The following is a 24,012-nucleotide window of genomic DNA, read 5'->3' as shown; positions in this document are numbered from 1 at the left end:
GAAAAGTAATTTAGACATTTGGAAAAAATTATGTGAAGATTATTTAAAAAGAAAGAAAGAAAATTATGTTTTACCAGAATAAATCATTTTTTTCAAAAGTTTAAGTTAAAAAATACTTGTTCCCTTATAGCGCCATGATTCCATCTGTAGCATTAGACAACAGAAATGGGTGGATAAAGATTATATTTGGCCAGTTTTTAAAATTGAAGCACAGCTGACACACAATGTTATATTCATTCAGATGTACAACATTTTGATTTGACGATTCTATATGTCATCACTCAGTGCTCACCGTAAGGGCAGTACCTATCTGTCAGGATATAGCGTTATTACAGTATTATAGAAGGGAAGGGAGGCAGTGTTATTACAGTGTTATTGACTGCATTCCCTATGCTGTACTTTTCATCTCTGTGACTGACTTATTTTATAATTGGAAGTTTAGACCTCTTAATTCTCTTCATCTATTCCAACCACGAGTTTGTTCTCTGAATTTAAGAGTCTGTTTATTTTTTGTTTTGCTTTTTAAATTCTACATATAAGTGAAATCATATGGTATTTGTCTTTCTCTGTTTGACTTGCTTCACTTAGTGTAATACCTTTGGGTTAGATTTGGTCATTTTTTAAAAGCCTCACTTCCGTCTCAAATCTCAAGTGGAAAACAGTATGTGTTTGTTTTCTTGATCTTTTTCTTCCCTTGAATGCTACAGCGGAGGTCTGTGTTAAATGTAAAATTACCCAGACTGTCAACAGAAGGTAATGAGTAGCTACCCTCAATAATTAGTTCTTTGTGTAATTATATATTATTAAACCTTTCTTGAGAAAATTAAAAATACTTTTAAGGTAGTAAAATTACATGCTGAATGAAATTAAGAACTTTAAAATATGAGAGAATATAAAAATAGCATGAGTTTAACAATGTGAAAATACAACATAATGAAGAATAGTGAATTATCTTCAGTTATGATCTAGAGTTGTCTGGAAGCTAGGGCAGGGTCTACTGTGTCTCCATCTGCAATGTCAGTAATTATTGACGGAATGAACTGTTGAATGACTGGCTGCAAAAAAAAATACTGATAAAGTAATGGTTTCCTTCCAAAGATGTATGGAGAAAATACACTCACATACTGTAAGTATAATGGAGCTATAGTACCTTACTGATTGTGAATTCCAGTCTTGGGAATGCAAGAGAGAGCAGCAAACGGATCCTCCTCTGTTTTTCTGTCTAGGAAGTTGAAGGTTAAGAAAAAGGATACAATTATGTTTTAGAAAGTCATGATGAGTTTGGTAAACCAAATGGTTTTCACAAAACTCCACTACTTTGTAACTAAGAGACACATTATAATGTTTGAAAAAAATCACTTGTGGACAACAAAAGTATCAATTTATAAGGAGTGTAGACAATTTAAAGAATTCTTTAATTTGGATAGGTTTATTGCTTTATGATGAGCTAGCAAGAAAATAAGAATGCTGTCAAACACAATCATAACTTTTGAGATCATCAGCAAATATTTGATAAAGCAGGGTACTGGGACATACGGATCATGAGTTTCACTTGTGACATTTCATATGTTCTTCTACTTTAATTGTGCTTTTACTGTTTAAATGCCTTCGTTTGAGACACCTAGAACATAACACTGCTCTTAAACTTTGCAGGTCTCCTTGGTTAGGTGCTTTAGTACCTCATGTGGGTTTTAAGGCCTGGTGTTTTGATCCAAACATTCATTTAGGTGTTTCGAAAATTGTGGGTTTATTTATTTATATTTTATTTTTTAATATTTATTTATTTATTTATTTATTTATTTATTTATTTATTTATTTATTTTTGAGAGACAGCACAAGCAGGGAAGGGGCAGAGAGAGATACAGAATGTGAAGCAGGCTCCAGGCTCTGAGCTGTCAGCACAGAGCCCAATGCGGGGCTCGACCCACTAACTATGAGATCATGACCTGAGATAAAGTCAGACGCTTAACCAACTGAGCCACCCAGGCACCCCATGTTTACTTATTTATTTTGAGAGAGAGAGTAGAGAGCACAAGCAGGAGAGGGGCAGAGAGAAGGAGAGACGGAATCCCAGGCAGGCTCTGCGCCGATAGCCTGATGCTCACAAACCATGAGATCATGACCTGAGCTGAGATCAAGAGTCCAATGCTTAACCAACTGCGCCACCCAAGCACCCCTAGGTTTTAATTAACAGTATTAACATAAACTTAGAAGAAAATTGAATACAATAGCCTTTTCAAAATGCTTGTCTATCTCTTCCAGAAAAGTTTTTTGAAATGAAGAAAGGACAATGTAAAGATGCCCTAGAAATTTACAAACGATTTCTAACTAGAATGACGCGAGTATCTGAATTTCTCAAGGTTGCAGAGGTAAGTAATATTAAGCTTTGTTGGAAAACATTCCAACAAAGAATATTAATTTTGTTAATATTAATTTATGTATCTGGAGTCAATAGTAGGGTTTATAATATGTCAAGACATTCTGTCCCAGAGCCCCAGTGTGTTAGGATTGGAAGTGAACTCAGAGGTCATGTCCTCCAGCTTCTCATCCACAACTGTATTCTGCACTCCTGCATCCCAGTTAATGATCATTCTGTGTTCAAATACAGGTGTCCTGGACACTGAGCAGATTCTCAGCTCTGCAAGGTGGTTCATCTCCCCTTCTAATTAATGGCGATCTTTGATTGTAAGGAAGGGCTTCCTTTTTACTGATCCCTGTGGGAAAAAGCCCTTAGGAAAGTCTGTGTATTGTTGTTAGTGTGTAGAAGTCATAAATATGACCTTCTTACTTTGTCAATGACTTAAACACAATGAAAAAATTAAACAGAAAATTTCATTACTTTTATGAAGTTTATACATTGTTTCTTAAGGATATCTCTTTGTTCTTAATCATAATAACTGGGTAACCATACAGTTGGTGTTCCTGAGGTTACCTGTAAGTTAGTGTTTTATGAAATCTAGTTATTGATGAATACTGATATTGGAAGATATGACATTGTTACTATAGTCCTTTGGCAGGATGACCAGTTGGTTCTTCTCTTACATGTCAGTGAACGAATTGTTAGCACTAACTGGAGTGCTGTGTAAGGGGGGGTTCTGAAGCATATGATGCCATGGATATTGGACATTCATGCCATGTTTTTGCTGTTTTTGCCATTTTCAGAATATAACACCAGAACAAGCGTTTTATACATACAATTCCAATGCACTCTAGTCCGTGCATTATCTATCTTTCAAATTTCATCTATTCACAAGGAATAATAATTGTCACATTCATATTAGGAGACTAAAATAATGTTATAAAGTGCTACCTCTTGACCTTTGATCCAAATAGTTTGTAATCAGAATAAAAGTCTTTTTTTGTATATAATATGGGAAGCAGTAAAGAAGAGTGTATAGGAATTACATATGCATTAAAGCATATTCATGTGTACTTCTCATGAGTTTATTGATGTTGGTTGTCTTTAAGGAGGGATAGAATTGCTTGAAACTTTCACTTTTGCTGCCACACAAGTTTTATTTTTTGTATTTGATAAGATTTTCCTGTGGTTTAGCCTTAGTTATCAAAATAATCTAGTAAAATTTTCCCTTTTTTTCTGTGAAAAGATCAGTAATACCTAAGCATCAGAGCAGAACATCCTTTCATTGTTTCATTAATTCTTGGTGCACATGCTAGTCAGTTTTCCTGTCTCTTACTGTATACGTTAAGGTAAGGAGCTGGGCATGTGACAGCCTGGGGTATATGTTTCTCTAATCGCTAAGGCTGGGTTCAAGGTCTTCATGAGAAAGGGGGTATTTATTGATTCATTCTGGATTTTTTTTAATGTTAATGTTTGTTTATTTTGAGAGAGATAGTGTGTGTGAGTGAGCAGGGGAGGGGCAGAGAGATAGAATCCCAAGCTGAGTGTGAAGATAGAATCCACACTGAGTATGAAGCCTGGTGCAAGGCTCAGTCTCATGGCCATGACATCATGACTTGAGCCAAAATCGCACATTTTACTGACTGAGCCAACCAGGCGCCCCATTCTGTTTTTAGATGTAAAACTTTATTTTATGTCTCTTGATAACCTCATGTCAGCCTGGGCCCATGTCAGGCTGTCGAAAAGAAAATATATAGAAATTCAATGTCATTCTGAGAGTTTTTCTTCAAATAACTGAATACAATATTATACTTTTATTTGAACGTTATGACCAGGACTTTGTTATAGAATGATACTAATTTACAAAATTATTTTTCATAGAATAAATGCTAACCCACAATGGGCTAACAGTAACCATTTGTGTTTTCTTTATTTAAGTTACATTGTTCATAATTTAGACATTAATTTTTTGAATACCAGTGTTGAGTGGTTTGGTTATGATTGGTAAATACAGAAATTTCTTAACACATGTACAAAGCTTCCCTCTCTACCAGACGGCTCTTGTGTGGTGTGCATATGTGTGGACTCATACCAAGTAGTTACCTTGTAGTTAGTGCCATTTTCCTGAAGAATGTACAGAAGACTTGCAGAATGTCATTTTTAAAATACAACTGTGTATATTGGCTATTTGGCAAATGTTAATGAATTGTCTGCCATACTAAAAGAAATACAGACTTGTCAAACAACTAGTATGGAAATATTCAAATATCCCAGAAGAATTGCTTAAAGTATAGAAAACTTACCATGTTTTGAATTCTTACAATGAAGTCTCCTAAAGCAGAGAACTGAAACTTTGTAAAATGGTTGTTTTATAGGTAATAGGCGTTTTTGCTAAACACACTTCCTTTTTTATAGAAGTAAGTTATTCTTAGTTTGCTATTCTAAGATAAATACCAAGTCGTAGGAGTTATATCTCCCAGAATATTTGCAGACAGAAAGTGATGAGATTTCTGTAATACAGCCACCCCTCAGCTCAAGCCTTCAATTACATTATGGTTCAGAAGTTCAGGTGAGTGAAAATAGCAGTGTCAAGGAAGAATTCCTAAATTATGTCTTTCTGTTCAAGAAAGTTGTGTTAACTATTTAAGAGAAACACATCACCTTTTGCCAAGAAGATCCCAATATTAAAGATCCATAATACTTTAATTTCAAACATGCTGACTTCATTCATATTAATATTTTAATGGATCACCTAAAGAGGTATTAAAATATAGAAATAAAAGGAATGAAGTTACCTTAGTTTATAATTTCCATAATTTGTAAGATTTAAGTGAGTTTAGGGAAGCAGGAGTAGCTTCCCTAAAGTCAGAGTTCAGTCATTAGCAGGTAAAGTCTACACATCTGGGAGGAATCTGCAGCCTAAGTTGCTCTAGAGGGGTGAGGGTCAGTGCTCTACCTCATTGGTTCTTCACACTAGGCAATTAATGCTCCCCTCACCTCCCCGGCAACCAATGTCTTGAGACATTTTTAGTTGTCGCAACTGGAGGTGGGGGAAGTCTACAGGCATCCGGTAGGTAGAGACCGAGGATGTTGCCAGTATCCTACAGTGCACAAGACAAACCCCACCAAAGAATTATCATCCCAAGATGTGAATAGTGCCAAGGCTGAGAAACCCTGCTGTATATAGAGAGAAGGCAAAAGAAATAACTTAGTTAAGCATTTGTCACACGGGTAGATTTTCCGACCTCCAGTTTGTCTTATTGTCTTTGTAGGAGCCGAACATTTACGCTTCATGTATTGGCTTCTGCATTTCCATCAACATCAAAGCAGTTCGTTTCTCAAAGAGAGAGACTTAATTTAACCCACTTTGTTCCTTTGAGCCTAAATTTCGTTATTTACATAAAATGAGAGAATTTAAGTTATGATTTGTATTTTTCTCCAAATTTTTATTTTGAATTGTTTTAAAATCTACAAAAGAGTTGATAGAGCATATAGTGAACACCTATATACTCTCTTCGTTGATTCACTTCATTAATATATTCCCATATTTTTGCTTTTTCTTGTTCTTTCTTTCTCTTTTTCTGCTCTTCCTCCCTCCCTTACCTCTCTCCCCAAGCTACCAACACTAAAAATGCACATATGCTTTTACCTAGTAATTCCATTTCTATAAATGCATCCTACAGATGTATCCACGCAGGTGCAAAATGGTGTGTGCAACATTATGTGTAAGGCAAGAGATTGGAAGCAACTTCAGTGTTTTTTAATACATGACTCGTATAAATAAATAATAGGAAAAGACGCTGTTGTAAAAATAAGGAAACTCTATGTGTTAATGTGGATATAGGTCTAAGATACATCGTTAAATGAAAAATATAAGCCCAGTGTATGTAATACACTATTATTGTATAGTAACATGGGAAGTGAATATGTATTTATATATTTCCTGTTTCCTTGGATATACATAAGGAAACTCTGGAAGGATACATAAGCAACAAACAAAATGGTTCTCTGTGGGAAGAGGGGTGGATACTATACTCTGAACAAGTTATTAAAATGAACATTCCCTGTCCAGAGGACTTACTGAGTATAATTAATTTAAATTTAGTATAAGAATTTTGTTTTAGGCTTTTAGTTGCCATTAGCCATGGAGGAAACCTTTACATTTTATATTTCAATTTCTTAAGTCTTTTTTGGGGTTCCAGTAAAATTCTGTGCATTTGTTATATCTAACTACATTAACAAAATCATTGCTCTGTTATATTGAGTAGAAAACTACACAAAGCATATTTTCAAAGTGAGATTGACAATTCTTTTCTACCAGGATTGAGCCGTACTTAACTAATCCTGTGGGTAATCTGTTAAATGCAAAGAAATTAATTTTAAAAATTCCCATTAGTAACTTATTTTTTTTAATCTGCAGCAAGTTGGCATTGATAAAGGTGACATTCCTGACCTCACACAGGTAAGTGATTCTCTGAATAAAAAGTATAGTATACTTTACTATACCCCTATAGTGGTACTTTACTAAACCACTCTAGTGGTTTGCCATAAATTACCTAGGGCATAGTCTTGTAAGCATTTAATGCATTTTGAATTTAAGTCAGCCAACTTTCCTGGAAATTATTTTGGCTTGCTTATTTTTTCTAGCTATTGAATATATTTCTGGAGATAATGTGAAGATTTTCCTGCCCTTTTAACACAGTTTTTTCTTTAAAGGCAACTGAATTTACTTATTGAGACTGTGTTTTCATTCTTCAACTTGATTCAAAATGAAACCTTGAATAATGTTTGAAAAATGCTTTATAAACAGTGACTATTGGTAGGCATGTAGTCAGAACATTAGGAATGTTTTTTCTGCTATTCTCCTAGTTTTTAACATTTCCCAGGTATGCACTGATTCTTGACTCCCCTGTGAAGTGGAAGAAATTTTGTAAAAGAACCTTTAAAAAAAAAAGTGCTAGTGGTAGATAAGTGATTTTTCTAGGGACCATCTAGTAAGCAAAAGCAATAGTGCTGCTATCTTATCAATCTTTTTATGTGTCAAGAGGGCACACTGTAGGGTTCCTAATATGTAGAATCAAGACCATTCACGTGTGCAGAATTACTTTGTGACTTTTCTCATAATTGGCAGGAACTGTTTTTATTTAATCAGCTCTTTACTCTGTTATGGTAAATTCTATCCCAAACGTGTCCTTTAACTAGAGACAGTGAGATGATAAGAGAGAATATAGAGCTTCTTGCATACCAGCAATGAATGTATGAGTTTCCTGTCTTTGGAAATAAAAACTAATTGTAATAGAAGGAAATGTTCATAATGAAAAATACCCAGTTTTTAATAATGTCAAAATGTATATAACAGACTATAATCCCTTGCAATGTTTTTAGATTTAAAATAATATTAACCTTAAATTTTTATTAAAAATTAGAGAACCCCAAAGTAATAGCCTCTGTATTTATGTTATTAAAATACCAACTAAATACCAATAATCTTTCATAAGTAAAATTCTGAGAACAATTCAAACATGATGGCATTGTATTTTTTGCCTTAAAAGTTGGGAGATCACTGCTTCTAGTAGACAGAATATTAATATATTTTTGCTATTATGAGAAGATAGTGTTCTTTGATCAGATATGTACCTGAATAAGATATTAGTATCATTTTGGATATGGTTTAGGTATTAAGTATGTAAAGTACCATTAAAAATTTTTTATTAGATATGGACGCATGAATTTAATAACGCTGTAATAAAAAGTGAAGACAATCAGTATGCTTTCATTTTAAATTATTTAATGATAACAAACATTTACATTGTAGTTTAGTAAAATAGCCCAGATGAATAATACATATTAACCATAAAAAAGGTAGATATTAAAATGTTTTGCTCAATGAATAGCTTTTAGAGATAGTAAATCACCTTTATTTAAACTGTATAGACCGCTCTCACTGTGGAATAAAAGTAAAACTATCATATCAGGGAGGCTCTCAGTTAAGAAAATAGACCCTCATTTGTCTCAGTTCGTACAGTGTTTGAAAGAGACAAAGTTTAAAAGAATGCTTAAATACCTTTTTGTTTTTAAAATTAGAAAATTGTAGGTATCATTGAAAGAAGGATTCACATACTTGGGTTTAATTTTTATTTATTTTTTTTTTTAATTTTTTTTTCAACGTTTATTTATTTTTGGGACAGAGAGAGACAGAGCATGAACGGGGGAGGGGCAGAGAGAGAGGGAGACACAGAATCGGAAACAGGCTCCAGGCTCTGAGCCATCAGCCCAGAGCCTGACGCGGGGCTCGAACTCACGGACCACGAGATCGTGACCTGGCTGAAGTCGGATGCTTAACCGACTGCGCCACCCAGGCGCCCCAATTTTTAATGTTACTATAGTATTCATTATCACTTACATAATCTCTTCTCAAAAAGTCCAGAGACATATTGTTTAACGTTGTACATTGTGTTACTCTAATTTGGAGAACAGATATCCAGTCCTTAAAGAAGGTATAGTTGTGCCCTGGGTATTCTGTGGTAGAGATTCATTAGAATCTGGTATCATTCTTTCCTCTGCTATTTTAGTGTCCTTAAGAGCCACATAAACTTCCATGTTAACATTTATTCTTAAATTACTTCTTCACACACACTTAAGCATTCCCTAGTTAATTTCTCCAGCATATACTTAAATCTCAATACAAGAGTATTGAGTGCTTCTGAAATTTCTTAGTAAGTAACCTAATTGTGATTTCTGTTAGGATTGTGACAGAGCTAAATATACTTCCTAATTCTTATTTAGAACCCCTTCCATAGGTCTACTGGAGGCTTCTAACTGATCTGGCAGTTTAGACCCACTATGATGATATGGTCAGGCAGAGCTGGAATGTGAACTATTCTAGGGTTAGTCCTTTAGACAGTGTTAGACCATGGTTAATCTGGAAGTGGGTCACAGATACCAGGTTGTGTGGACTCAGTTTAACACCTTTGAGATTAGGTTCTCTCTGCCAGCTCCTGTGTGGCCATTACAGCCACTGAATCTAGCTGTGGCAGTGAACCAAAATACCCAACATGGAAGAGGGCTAAGGAGGAGCTGGAGATCAGAAGGCTACCTACTGACTGGGAGTAAGAATAGGCTGCTTGTAACTGGAAAGATGAGAATTCTTACAGCAAGGTGGAGCAGAGGAATTCAATGGACATCATTTTGGTTGGAAAATGCACAATAAATACCAGTGTGGTCATCTGCAGCCCTCTTTAAATAATTTTGCATATAATATCAGAACTGCATTTAAATGATTTATGAACATCAATGAACTTTTTTAACAAAACCTTCAAAAGTGCTATATTGGGTGAGAAAAAGAATAATACAGTATCAGAACTGCTTCTTAACACTTTCAAATGGTTTCTGAGATCTAATGATGAAAAATTTGAAGGATCTTTTGGTTGCTTTTTTTCCTGTTTGGTTTTAATGATGCATTAGAATCTAAAGTATCTGAATTGTAGATGAATGCTTCCTTTTTGATCCTGGGCTCACAAGTCGGATTTAAATTTGTTTCAAGAAAAGGATTTTCAAAATATCATTTCCTGTTTGGGGTGTGTATATGTGTATGTGCATTCCAAATTTAAAATACCTCCGTTTATGAAAAACATCTTAGGTTTTCTTATTAGGAATTCTGGTTGATCTGAAAACTGCTGGTAAAGAAAAGTTAAAAAAAACACACACACACACAACTGTCCCACTGATGAATGGATAACTGTGATACATTGCTATTACCTGTTAGCTTTCACAGGCTGACTCTGGTCTTTGGGTTGGTGTTTTCCACCTGATTGGCCCGTTGACTTCAGCATTTTTAAAAATAAGGAACTAAAGATAACTGCTAATTGTAGTTTGTTATTTTAAGTTCCTTTTCAAACAGCAGAGGTATTCTCAAAGTTTTGTTCCTTGGAAATTTGAGACCGTTTTTGTTTATTTGTCTACTATATGCCAAGTTCTACTCCATGCCATAGATAGAGTTAAGGCAGCTGATACTGCTACATTTGTGAATATTGCTATCAAAATTGTTTTTTCCTCCAAAAACACTTGAGGAATTTATTTCTATTACACTTCACATGTCCTTATAAGAACTATAAATGATTAAGCATTTTTAAACCTGTAAGATAAAATGCTCCAAATTTAATTGTATCTGCAATTCATTACAAAATAACTCCCCTTAAAGACAAAAGTCAGTTTTGTAGTCTGCTCTTAGTAAAAAATTGTTTAACTATTATGATTTTTGTGACTGGTACTTTATTTTAAACTTTTCATCCTTAAATTATGAAAAAACCTTGCAAAAAGAATGGAATTGCAAACTGTCCTCTGGTGTTTTGGTTTGTTTGTTTTTAAGAAACTAAGGAAGTTTATAGGTGAAAACACCACCTCTTTCTTTGTTATCCCATATTGTTCTGTTTTGTGACTGTAAGTAGCACTTGTCTTTTTAAACCGTTTTAGAATCACATTTTCTTTACTTTGCATTTATCATTTAGAAGACCTATGTCTTATAACCAGGGAGAGGTTCTGTGGCTTGATGTATTTTTTTTCCTTACTACAATCCCAGTGAAAAAAAATAGAAATATGAAAATTTTGAAGTTCTATTCCCAGGCTTCCTAGGTTCCATTGTTATGGCAATTATAATAATAAGTATTATGAAAATTAGCATGATAATGTTGAAGTTATTGGGTGTTAATTTGCCTAAAAATTGTGAGGCTCTATTTTTTTTCCTTTTAATAAGGCAATGCATATTCTCTTTATTAAATGAACATGTCTTTATAGTATACTGTTTGTTCTATAGAGCAAAATTTTCCTTACATCTTAAATTTTTACCTTTTTTAAACTTAGAGATATACTCTTATTTGCAATTTGTTGGAATTTGTTGAGTAAGTCTACTGTCACCTAAGTTATATTTTTAAATCATAATTTTTATAATTTTCTAAATTTATTACATCCCCTATAATCATTACTCTTTCTATTCTAGAGTCCATAATGTTTTAGATAATGGTCACAGGTCTGACTCTTTCTACCCTACCTCCATCACTTTGATGAAGTTAATATTTTTGTTCACTTAGTAACTTATATTTATAAATTTACATGTTTGGCTCATTTAGTAATTTATATTATATAATAATCATATAATTACATATATAATAACCACATAATTGTTAAGATGGCTCATGAATCTATTGGTGAAGTGAAAATGGTATTAGATATCTAGAACCTTTAAAATTAAAAAACTTTAGTAAGAATTTTACTTTGTCATTATAGGTACAATGTAAAATGTACAGTTGTTTGAATTTCCTTGAATTCTGTGAGCTGTTTTAGCAGTTAGCATATTAAAAGTCTTCAAAATCAATTTCATATTAATTTGAAGGCTGTTAGAATTTAATGTATCTATAAATGTAGTTACATATTTCATTCGTGGAATGCTGTTCTTTGAATGCTTATGCTGCTGTTAAGGTCTAATTTAGGTTAAAATTATTTAAAGATGACATTTAATTTCTAATGTTTGAGGAATAGATGGAGTGGAATATATGTATGAACATCATATTTCTCTTTCTAATATACAGTAAATGCCATCACTTTGTATTGCCTAAAATGTTATTATAAAAACAGTTCAGGTACCTTTTAATAAAAGAGTTAAATAGATTAAATTTGGCAATACACAGTAGCTTAACATTATCATATTTGCTAAAGTATTTATTATGTATATAAATTAAGTAGCTCAGTAATAAGAAAATCTTAATTGTTGTTGACTATTAAAGTTGTATTCTTTTCTCCATAACTATCACTTACCGCCCCCCCCTTTTACTTAATATAGTAGCAATTTTTCCTGTCAGTCAAACAGAGATAAGTGAGAGTTTACTGTATTTTCAAACCTCTGTAAGTTTGTGTTTGGGCACTTATATTTCTTACTTAGATACACATACCTATTCTTTTTTCATGTGGTCTTATGGAAATATATGGTTAATTTGATTTGAGTTTACTGCATATAAATAGTATCATAGAAAAGTCTATCCAATGTAATCTCTACACTGAAACCATGCTGTAGTGCTATTTGTTATGCAGTGGGAGTAAGTATATGTACGATGGCCTGTCTGAGATTCCATGGAATTTAAATATTTAAGTACCAAAAGACTTGGAATGAAATCATCTCACATATGTATTGGGGTCCACCCACAGAACTCCACCATACAAAGTTACAGTGATGTTCCAGTGTATTTACTTTGAAAGAAAGCAATGCAGACATTTATTTTTACTTTCTTATTGTAGGCTCCCAGCAGTCTTATGGAGACCCTTGAACAGCATCTAAATACATTAGAAGGAAAGAAACCCGGAAACAAGTACGCATTAGTTGTATATTCTAAATAAGATTAAAAATGCTACAGTCGTTCTTTATAAGAATGAGATATATCATGGTACCATGTATACTACTACAGATTTAGAGTATGCTTTATTGTAATTCTTCTAGGTTACCTCAAAAACCCCATTCATCCCATTAACTTGTGGCAATGTGACCCCATATATAGGCACTCTTTCTGCGGGCTCATGCAGCAAATTAGTAGGTTGTACATAGGTTGCCTGAACTTGCTGACATATATACCTGCCCTTAGAGGGGATTCACAATATACCGATAAAGAGTTGCTCATGTTTAAAAATTGAGGCTGTTGTTATTGGGCATATGAGTAAAGCAGTTTCACAGGTAGCCTTGAACATTCTTTTACACTGCCAACCCTGTTGTGAAAGAAAGCAAAGCCCTCAAGTATAGTTTTCTGCATTTTAGACTCTCCTTACTTGAACCATTCAGCATGGCATACTGCTGACATTTTGCTCAGACATCTTTTTCATACAAAGAATAGCAATCAGCAATAAATCCAACTTTAGTGGATTTTCATTATCTTTGTGTTTGGGCACATACATTTTTCACTATTTTTACTCATTGCGTGCAAAAATGTCCAAGTTCCATTTTTTTTTTCTTCTCTCTAGCAAGTATCAAACTGGTCTATTCACAAGACCCTGTGCTTTTCAGTCTTTGTGCCTTGCTCAAATTACAGTTCTGCTAGTCTTGGATACCGACCTTCCTTGTCTCCATGTGTGTAAATCTTACCCATCCTGGGAAGGCTACCTCATTAAGCCTTCCTTAATCATGCACTACTCTGTGTTGTGGCCATTTTATTCCCACATATGTGGTTTAAATAGATTTTCTGAATCTAAAGTTCAGGGACTGTTTTATACTTCATTATCTCCAACTATTCTCTCTACAGAGTCAGCTTGAAATCTGTCTTTGTTGGTCCCAGCTTTTTGTTTATTTCATTTCGATTGACAGCAGAAGTTAACAGAGATGACCTATGAAGTGATCATTGCAGGGCTGTATGCTGATGATGGATTTTGCCTATGATATAGTTATCAAAATGCAACCTCTTTCTGCTTTCTTCTCTCTCGGCATTTGCCCAGAATCTAGATTCATGTCTCAGTGTTACTTTTTGCTTGTTGTTTCATTAGCTAAGTGTCATTTCTATCATCCTTTCCAAGTTAGTATAAAGATTGTTGCATATTTTAAATTTTCAATGATAAACAGTAGTGTAGGAATCTCTCAGGCAGTTATGGTAGAGCTGTTGGGTGTGATGCATGGCAGGACTTCTCAGGGGCTCTGTCAAGGTTATCACCACAGTACAAGGTCTGCCCTGCTTCATCGTGGCCATGGATGATCAGAATTTTGTGGATAAATTGATGTCAACTAAAAGACATGAGAGTACGTTAAGTGACATGGGAGTATGTTAGATGACCACTTCCAGTTATTGCTGGGGCCACCCGTATTAGAGTATCTAAGAAGCCAAAGGAGTTGTATAGGATTCGAGCAAAAGGAGGCATGAAGCCTAAGAAATGTCCTGCTCCTTTGATAGAAGGACCTCCAACTAAGGAAATATGCACATCCCCCGGACTTAAAGCCTCTCCCTTGGGCAATGCCTGATACGTATTGGTGAAAAGTCAGCTGGTCTGTACTCTTACCCTCCTCAGGGTCCCCCAAACCCTGCACAGAACCACACTTTCCCCTTGTTAAATCTGCCAATGCTGCAGTCAACAGAAAAGCAGCCTATAGGGTGAATTTTATTAGCCCCAACTTCAAGTCTAAATTCGCCCCCTTGTGGCTGCTGCAAACTATTTTTGGAAAACTTAGTTATGTACACATAGTCACATTTCTAAGAGCAGGGAAATAGAATTTCAGTGATCTTCTGTTTTGAATTACCTTTGGCTGAGCGTAATGTTTCTCTCTCCTTTAAAAATCATTTTATGCTTGTCATATTTCTTTTCTGAATTGGCTGAGAGACTGAATATGAACTTGTCTTTTGCTTATTCCCTATTTTTAAAATAAATGAACTATAGTAGTTAACTGTTTTCTTCTTTGTATGTTTGTGCTTACCTGGGAACTTAAGTGAAGGGTGAGTACTACATTGAGTGGCTTTTTTGCATTTGGTTATTACTGAGAATGCAAAAAGCACTCTTAAGACTCCACATTTGGTATTTAGAACATTTATTTAAAACTGATTTCTGTCAATTTTACACATCTGTGTTTTTTCATCATACTTTTTTACTTGTCTCCCAAGGTGACTGGCATAAATGGTTTTGCTTTATTTTGGTCTTCTCAGATCAAGATTACCAGTCTCTCTTAGGTGTATTAGTCTTAGATTTTGGAAATAAAGGTTTTTTTTTTTTTTATTTGATTAGTAAACAAAAGATTTTCCCATGGCATATGGCAGGAATGCCAAAAGACAGTATTATAGAGAAAATTAAAGTTGTTTGTCTTTCAATAGCAGTATAAAATTATTCTAATCTCTGAGTCAAGGAAATGCATACAATGCCACATTTTTAAAGGTCTACCATAAAAATACGTATGCTCTTTATATTTAATGGCTTTTATCCACTGATACTTATTTTTGAAGTCTTATATAGTACTGTGTGATATATTTGCATATTTTATGTTTCTGTGATTCCATAGAACAAAAGAGAAATTGATTTTATTTTATATGTGGGTTTACTAAGTGTTGAGGGTACAGGAAACCTGAGAAGAAGTCTGTTGTAATTAAAATTGTTTAGAAGACGTAGATAGGTTTTTCACATCTGTTTTTTTTTGTCTCTGTCTACCATCTGTAACCAAAATTATACAGAGATTATTATTGTGAATAAAACATAACAAAATGTCCTCATTTGATGGCTGACTATTAACATCTTGGAAGTAAACCTTAGCATTTTCTGTGTTCGTCATAAAAACCCATGGATTTGTCTGTAGCATTTCACAGAATTTAGGAAAGGACTATATGGGTCATTCATTGTCTTCTAAAGTTATAATCGTGCTTTTTTCTTCCCAACACAGTTCACTATGTACTAGATTTCTCTCATTAAAATTATTAAAATGAATATTGGCTTTTAGCAAATGTCATTAAATAAAAGATTGTAGCATTTTCTTTTATAAAGGACAAATGACCAATGGTAGGGTGTTAAGTCAATCAAGAAACCGGTGAAAGGAAGCAGTTTGTATGTTGTGTGAGAGGAACACACGTGCCGGGCTCACATGTGCTTTTGTCAAGACAGGCTGGAATGGGAAACGAGGGCAGGCTGGGGCATCAGACAGACTTGGACTGGAGTCTTAAATCCACCATTAAGGAATGGTGAGGCTTGGGCAAGTTATTTGCTTCACTGAGCCTTGAAGCCCTGGGACTTTAATCAGTAATTAATGATGCTTTTTAAAGCTATGGCCCAATGGGAGCACACCTCTGTTTCTGACCTCTTGTATGAAATCATGGCAAAGGCTAAGTATGGTACATACAAAGAGACGTCACATTTCCCGACAGTTTAGTTTCACACAAAATAATTTTAAGACTCTTAGTTAATTTTTTTAAAGGAGTACATGAATGTATTCTTATTTTAAAATTCAAATGATAGAGAAATACCACTGCCTGCAAAGGGCCAGGTGTTGTGTAAAGTGCTGGGGATATAAAGCAATGAGATGGATTCCCTTCCTTCAGAGAATTTAGCATCTAGTGGAAAAGACAGATAACTAAACAGACAAATAAGGTACAGTGTGGTAAGTGGGGTGATGGCTGGACAGAGACAGGAGCTTTTATTTATTTGCTTAATCCATGGGGTAACTAGAAGTGTCATTTAGTAATGGTGCTCATGGAGGAGCTTGGCAAACTGATTCTTTTGCTACTTATGGTATTTGTACTTAGGTTTGAGCATGATAATCTTTAAATAGCAGGTATTTGCAAATAAAGTTGAATATCAAAGTTATTAATGTGACATATAATAATACATTTGCTGCATTCAATAAAACAAAGTTCATGATACTGTACAAAATTTCAGTTATTAAATCTCTGCTAATTTTGTGTTGCTAGTGCTACTTGTGATATTTCCTCTGTAGATGAATAGAAAGCCACCCTGCCATCCTGAACGACTCTGACACTAGGCTTCCTATTGAAATATATTTTTTCTTCACTTTGTTTTATTATTAATTTATTTTCCACCAACTTGGGTTGGTAAACAGTAAACTGTTGAGGCAGCTGTTTCTGAAGCACTTTGATAGAGATCATGTATAATAGTGCTAGCAGTAATCTCACTAAAAATTTTTTTTACTGCTTTCTGATTTTCTCCTTTAGAAACAAGCATTGAGGTTACTGTACTTTTTCAAGCTCCCACCACTTTGAACACAATAATGGGAATACTTTCCATAGATAGTTTTCACTAGAGCTGTGAACAAAACAAACTTCAGGAGTATACCATGTGGAAGTTGAGACACATTTCAGACACAGGGCTCATAGGGATTTTTTAAAGTCTAGTGTTACTTTTATGCATCACAATTGTGATTAAATGAATCACAGTGTACCTCAATGAGTTTTCTAACTTTTTAAAATAGTACACCAGAGGGTTTTTTTTTTTAATTCTGTAAAGCACTATATTCCCCAAGTCTTGTCAACATTTTTAAAATTCCAGTTTTATTTTTGATGGACACAGGCAATAATGATCAACTCAAGTTGCTAGAGATACACACAAAAAAACTTAAGTTTAAGAATCTCTAGTACTAGAAATTGAGTAGATGGAAAATATTGAAAGAGGATGTCATAATTGAATGAAAGAAAAATTATTTTTTAAAAAATAGTTTGTCCATTACTAAAACATCTGCATATAAACGAGTTAGTACTTGACCAAGCGTTACCAAACTTAATTGCTTCTACAAATTTATTCACGTATATTCAGGGTTTTTTTTGGTTGCCTTTTAGATCTGGTGCTCCCTCTCCATTAAGTAAGGTAAGTTTGCTCTTTCTTTTGTTTTGACCATTTTAGCAAGTTTTGAGTGTACAGTTCACTGCTATTAACATTCACTTTGTTGTGCAACTGTCGCTGTCATCCCGTTTCCAGAACTTTTTTCATCCAAACTGAAACTCTACACTTTCAACACTAATTCTACATCCTTCTCCTCAGCCCCAGGCAACCCCCATTCTACTTTCTGTCTCTTTGAATTTAACTACTCTAGGTACCTCAAATAAGTGGACTTATCCAGTGTCTCACCTTTTTTGACTGACTTATTTTCCTTAGCATAATATCTTGGGGAATTTATTTATGCTGTAGCATATGTCAGAATTTCCTTCCATTTTAAGTCTGAGTAACATTCCGCTCTATGTGTATACCACATTTTCTTCATCCATCCGTCAGCGGTCACTTGGGTTGCCTCCATTTTTTGGCTGTTGTATGTACATGTTCCTTTCATCAAAAACCAAAAAATAAAATCACCATGATCCAGAAATTCCAGTTTTGAATATATACATACTGAAAGAAGTGAAAGGAGAAAGTCAAACAGGTACCTGTCCTCATGGGTCCTCTATTAGGACTAGGTTTTTTTTTTTAAGTAGGATAAATTTTCATACTTCTATATTTCAACTGAAAATAAATGTAACATTTTACTAGTTACAAAGCACATGCATGCTCTGAATCACAGCCCTGTGAGATAAATAAAGCACATGATTTTATACGTGTTTGGTTTAAAAAGTCAATTGTAGTTGGGTGTCTTTCTGCAAGCATGCTTTTTAGGCAGTCTACTATAATAATTTTAATAATTCTTTCACCTCCCTCTTTTTTGGTATATTGGAGGACACAATTGGGATTATCAATGACAATAGTATTTTTTTCCCCTAGGTCAGTAGTTCACAGCTACCATTGTACTTTTCAGGAAAAAAATGTAATAAATGTACTCTTTCATCTATGACAGATTTCCATTATGTGATTGCTGTTATTACAGACATGAAGGATATCATTATGACTACAGTGGTAGTTCCCATACACCCTGTACTGTGTCAGTACCGGGCTGGCTGCCTAAGATTCCCTCAAGCAGCTCAAACAAAAAGATCCCTGGTGATTGTGTTATACAACCAGGTTTAAAATCATTATGTCTATGTGAAAAGTCACAACGTATGACTGCAGAGTAGAGTGTGGTAAAAATTATGGCATCATTTGGGATGATGTCTCCACATTTTGGCCAAATGAAATTTAATTGGTACTTTCTTTTTGTAATAACAGGATTATTCTGGTTCTGTTTCCATAGCTCTCTCATCCCTTCAGAGCTTATAGTTACAAGGCAGTTTTTAATGGGTCTTTGAAGACCTTCACTTCTGCATTTATGTTGGTAGAGTCATTGTCATCATTAAGTTCTCAGTGGTATTTTCATAAACATCACTTTCCAAACTTATTTGCATGTATTGGTTTAAAAAACACTAATTTCTTTTAGAGGAGTTGTCAGTATCCACAATGGATGACCTACAAATTAAATTTTGTTATTCCTTTATATTCCCTTGATAATATTTCATGTTCCATTTGAAAACTTTTAATTTTTGGTGCAGATAAAGGCTTGAGTTAACCTTTCTGAGCAACAATATCCATACTCGTGTGTTTGTCTTTCTTGACTACTGAATGCTTAGCACTTGTGTAGCTATTTAATTGTGACTTCTTGATTCATGGACAGATAGGATCAGACAAATACTGTTTAAATCTAAAACCCCTAAACATTATCTCTTCAGTCCTTTTTCTAAAAATTTATTCTTATTAAAGCTTTCTTTAAAAAAATTTTTTTTAATGTTTATTTTTGAGAGACAGAGCATGCAAGCTAGAGAGGAGCAGAGAGAGAGGGGGGCAGATGATCTGAAGTGGGTTCTGTGCTGACAGCAGCAAGCCCGACATGGGGTTCAAACCCACAAACAATGAGACTGTGACCTGAGTTGAAGTCAGACACTCAACTGACTGAGCACCCTGCCCCCACTGCCCCTAAAGCTTTGTTTAAATTTGGTCTATTTGAAATTAGATATCCATTTACAGCATTATCTGATAGCCCTTGGTTGGTCTTAGTCTTCATGTGTCTTACTTGCTATTATATAACATTTCCACTTATAGAAGTAAGTATTGGTGGGCTGGTTTGAGATCTTCTATTAATATTTCCCTTGTAGATACATGGAGAATTAAATATAGCAAATAAAGAGAAATGGAATTAACAAAATTCTCAACAAAATTTTTTATTTTTAATATTAACTGACTATTAACTCTTTAAAAATCAGTCCAGGGAGGGGCACCTGGGTGGCTCAGTCAGTTGAGTGTCCGACCTTGGCTCGGATCATGATCTCACAGTTTGTGGGTTCGAGCCCGGCATCAGGCTCTGTGCTGACAGCTCAGAGCCTGGAGCCTGCTTCAGATTCTGTGTCTCCATCTGTCTGTGCCCGTCCCCTGCTCACACTCTGTCTGTCTGTCTGTCTCTCTCTCTCTCTCTGAACAATAAATAAACATTAAAAAACATTTTTAAAAAAATCAGTCCAGGGCACCTGGGTGGCTCAGTCAGTTGAGTGTCTGACTTCGGTTCAGGTCATGATCTCACCATTCATGAGTTCGAGCCCTGCATCAGGCTCTGTGCTGACAGCTCAGAGCCTGGAGCCTGCCTTAGATTCTGTCTCTCCCTCTCTCTTTGCCCCTCCCCTGCTTGTTTTCTCTCTCTCTCTTCCTCCCTCCCTCTCAAAAATAAATAAAAAATATTTAATAAAAAAATAAGTCCAGTGCAGGGTGCCTGGGTGGTTCAGTAGGTTGAACATCTGACTCTGGATTTTGGCTCAGGTCCCAATCTAACCGTTGTGAGATGGAGCCCTCTGTCGGGCTCCACAGTGAGCATGGAGCCTACTTGGGATTCTTTCTCTCCTCTCTCTGCCCCTCCCCCACTTGCAAATGCACACTCTCCCTCTCTCTCAAAAATAAATATTTTTAGGAGTGCCTGGGTGGCTCAGTCAGTTAAGCATCTGACTTCAGCTCAGGTCACGATCTCATGGTTCGTGGGTTCTAGCCCCACATCAGGCTCTGTGCTGACAGCTCAGAGACTGGAGCCTGTTTCAGATTCTGTGTCTCCCTCTCTCTCTCTGCCCCTCCCCCACTCATGCTCTGTCTTCCTCTGTCTCAAAAATAAACATTAAAAAACATTTTTTTAAACAAATAAATAAGTAAACATTTTTAAAAATAATAAATAAACCAGTCCAGGACAGTAAGTGTTAGATTGTATTTTACTTTTTTAGTTTTATCTTTGTCACATTAGGGACTGGATATAATCAAGACACCCTTAAGCTGTCAGTGGCTTGAATCTTGTTTATGAATTGTTCTTTGCCATCTGTGAATTATTTTGAAAGCTAGATTTCTAGAATTTAAAGGCATCTGAGAAGATTTTACATGAAGTCTGATTAAGATGTGAAGGAAAAAGAATGGGCTTGGTTTTATAGCAATTATTACAATTGATAATTTTTTTTCACTTTTAGCAGCTAGTGAGATCTTTCCTGCTAATTTTATGTTTAGGAAATATCATTTAACCTTGATTTTAAATACATGACTAGAAGTCATTGCAATATTAAGCCAAATATTTTCAACATAATTTTATATAAACTACATTTAACTTTTAAAATTTGAAACCTGTTTTGTCCAATATTGATTGCTTATTATAATTCTCAGTTTCAAATTTTCTTGAGTTTTTCCCTCCCACAGGGCATTACCCAAAAATTGCCGTGAATGTCATAGGTCTGCAGAGTTGAAGTCCTGTTGCTCTGTGTCCTTTAGATTCTCATTTGACTAGAGTGTGTTGTGCATCTTCACTTTCAGTCTTCTCCAGCCACAACCGTTACGTCTCCCAATTCTACACCAGCTAAAACGATCGACACATCCCCACCAGTTGATTTATTTGCAACTGCATCTGCGGCTGTCCCCGTCAGGTTAGTTAATGAGCATGTAGTGAACTGTTTATTAATATTTTCATTAGGTTTTTGTTTTATTTTTGTGTGCTGAACCGCCATGTTTTCGCAAAATGAAATCTAGTCCTAGTAACATGATAGTTTGGGCTATTTTTAGGTTCACAAAATAAGTCCTTTGACATTTTAGTCAGTTCCCTAGGCCTAGACTCTGAAAGCATCAGAGAGACCTAAGCTGTGGAAATCATCTTCTTGCTCAGACATTTAGGAAAAGAGGTAGAATAATGGTACACACACTTAAATGATACGGAAAATGCTTTCTGAAATTAGCCTCATCTTGTGTGAAATTTAAAGGGTGTCTTAAGGTGCTTTAAAACAAAACAAAACAAAACAAAACCTTGCAAGTGTGGGCCAGTTAGCTGGTACTTATGAGGAACTCAGACACTGGTGGTAGGAAGAGACCATCAGGATCTTCCTAATCAGCTTTTATTAGCACCTAAATGTCCTAACAGTAGTGAGAAAAATGGGGATGACTGTGCACTGTGTACAAATCTCAGGGCTGCTTACAATGAAGCCCCAACTCAAAGAGACCTCCTCAAATCATAATTTTAGGTCACCTTTGTTTGGTTGCTGCCTTGAGAGGATTTATAGTATCTGTGACTTATTACGGATGCCCTATATTTGGAGACCTGAATTTTGAACTAAGCAATAAACACACATAAGGTTCCCATGTTAACTATGTGTGTTACCCCCTGCTTGCTTAGTTCTGCTTTTTATAATCACAGACTTGGTAAAACCAAGTCCTTTTTGCATCTGTACTAAGATAAATTGCTTCTTATAAAAGCTTTGATTCAGGTCTTAATGATAAATATGTTTCCCTATCCTGGCACTTAGACCAGTTATATTTATGAAGTGAATATCAAAATTAGGCACATTTCATGTGCTTTGAGAAAAAAAAAATATGTCGAGAAATCCTGTCTTCAAAAGAATATCACTTGAAAATCTAGTATGTGAAAAAGATAAAGAGGGAACTGCTATTTATGAGGAAGGGTGGGGAATCTGGCACCCTGGTGGATTGGTACCTGGTCTGGTAACCTCTAGAGCAGTGGGTTTCAAACCCGAATGAAACACCTGGGACCATGTTAAAATGAAGATTCTGACATAGCAGGTAAGAGGTGAGACTAAGACTTTATGCTTCTAACAGTGTCTCAGGACATTACTGGCTTAAAGACCACACTTTGAATAGCAAAGCTCTAGCTCCTCCTTGTAACTTCTACAGATGGAGGAGCTTTGTAAAGCACAGTGCCAACCGAATGAGAATAAAAAATACAGAAGTAAATTTTAGATGAGGCTTCTTATAGGCAAACTTGATGTGTTGTAGTTTAACTTAGAAAAAGGTATTATTTTTATTTTACTTTATTTCATTTAATTTATTTTATTGTTAGTAATCATTCATTTTAATATTCTTTGCTTTCTAAATTCTTAAGACAAAATTTTTTTCCATATAAAACAATTTAGAAAATAGAGAAAAGGAAAAATGATTCATGATTCTTACTCTAATACCTTTAATATTTGGAGTACACTTCCTTTTATCACACTCATAACCAGCACTTCACATGCTACCCCATGGACATTAACGTATTTAATAAAATTCCCCCTTAATTTGAGGCATTTAGGTTTTCTCCTTTAATTTCTGCTTTATGATTTGTTGAGTGACCCATTGGCTGAGGTTTGGTTTACCTGTGTTATTGCATATAAAACAAGAATTGGCAAACTATGTCCTGTGGGTGAAATCTAGCCCGCTGTTTTTATAAATAAAGTTTTATTGGAACAAAGGCACATTTATTTGTTTATGTATTGTTTGTGTCTTATTTCATGCTACACTGTCAGAATGGCATAGTGATAGACCATCTAGCTCACAAACCTAAAAACTTCAGCTTCTGGTCCTTTTCAAACTAGTTTACCAAGGCTTGGTATTGAAGAACATGTGCTGTACTTTCCAAAATACTATTCTCTTACTGGATTTAAAATATCCAAAATCTTTCATGGTTTCTGCATCAGTCTTTATTTAAAAGCATCTTCACATTATAAAATTTTAAAATCTGATGTTCAAGTTGCATTCTCCTTTCAGCACTTCTAAACCATCTAGTGATCTTCTGGACCTCCAGCCAGACTTTTCTTCCGGAGGGGCAGCAGCAGCCACGGCACCAGCACCAGCACCACCTTCCGGAGGAGCCACTGCGTGGGGAGGTGAGTGAAAGCAGACAGCCGTGTCGTCTTTCTGTTTAGTTGTTTTTACTCAGGCAGTTATTGTTATACTTACCTTTAGTTACCCAAAATGTTGCCAGGAACTTAGAAAATGCCAAGAATGGCATCTATCGATTT

The 24,012-nt window shown here is 35.0% G+C and overlaps 1 protein-coding gene across 14 annotated transcripts in view; it reads left to right on the top strand.

Moving 5' to 3' along the window:
* SNAP91 (synaptosome associated protein 91) overlaps positions 1–24,012 on the top strand; it is a 153,789-nt gene that overhangs the window by 63,253 nt on the left and 66,524 nt on the right. For 9 of the 14 annotated variants that reach the window (XM_040474069.1, XM_040474071.1, XM_040474070.1 and 6 more), the window contains exons 8-14: positions 2,263–2,369; positions 6,780–6,821; positions 12,647–12,717; positions 14,809–14,814; positions 17,650–17,677; positions 21,542–21,651; positions 23,759–23,877. In XM_040474069.1, coding sequence (XP_040330003.1) covers positions 2,263–2,369; positions 6,780–6,821; positions 12,647–12,717; positions 14,809–14,814; positions 17,650–17,677; positions 21,542–21,651; positions 23,759–23,877 — 483 coding nt within the window. The remainder of the gene's footprint in view (positions 1–2,262; positions 2,370–6,779; positions 6,822–12,646; positions 12,718–14,808; positions 14,815–17,649; positions 17,678–21,541; positions 21,652–23,758; positions 23,878–24,012) is intronic. The other 5 variants (XM_040474074.1, XM_040474073.1, XM_040474067.1 and 2 more) reach the window with 1 other exon arrangement.

The sequence above is a fragment of the Herpailurus yagouaroundi genome, unplaced genomic scaffold (genome assembly GCF_014898765.1).
Source record: "Herpailurus yagouaroundi ecotype Mexico unplaced genomic scaffold, PumYag 139, whole genome shotgun sequence".
Classification (NCBI taxonomy): domain Eukaryota; kingdom Metazoa; phylum Chordata; class Mammalia; order Carnivora; family Felidae; genus Herpailurus; species Herpailurus yagouaroundi.
This window is presented reverse-complemented; position numbering and strand designations above follow the sequence as displayed.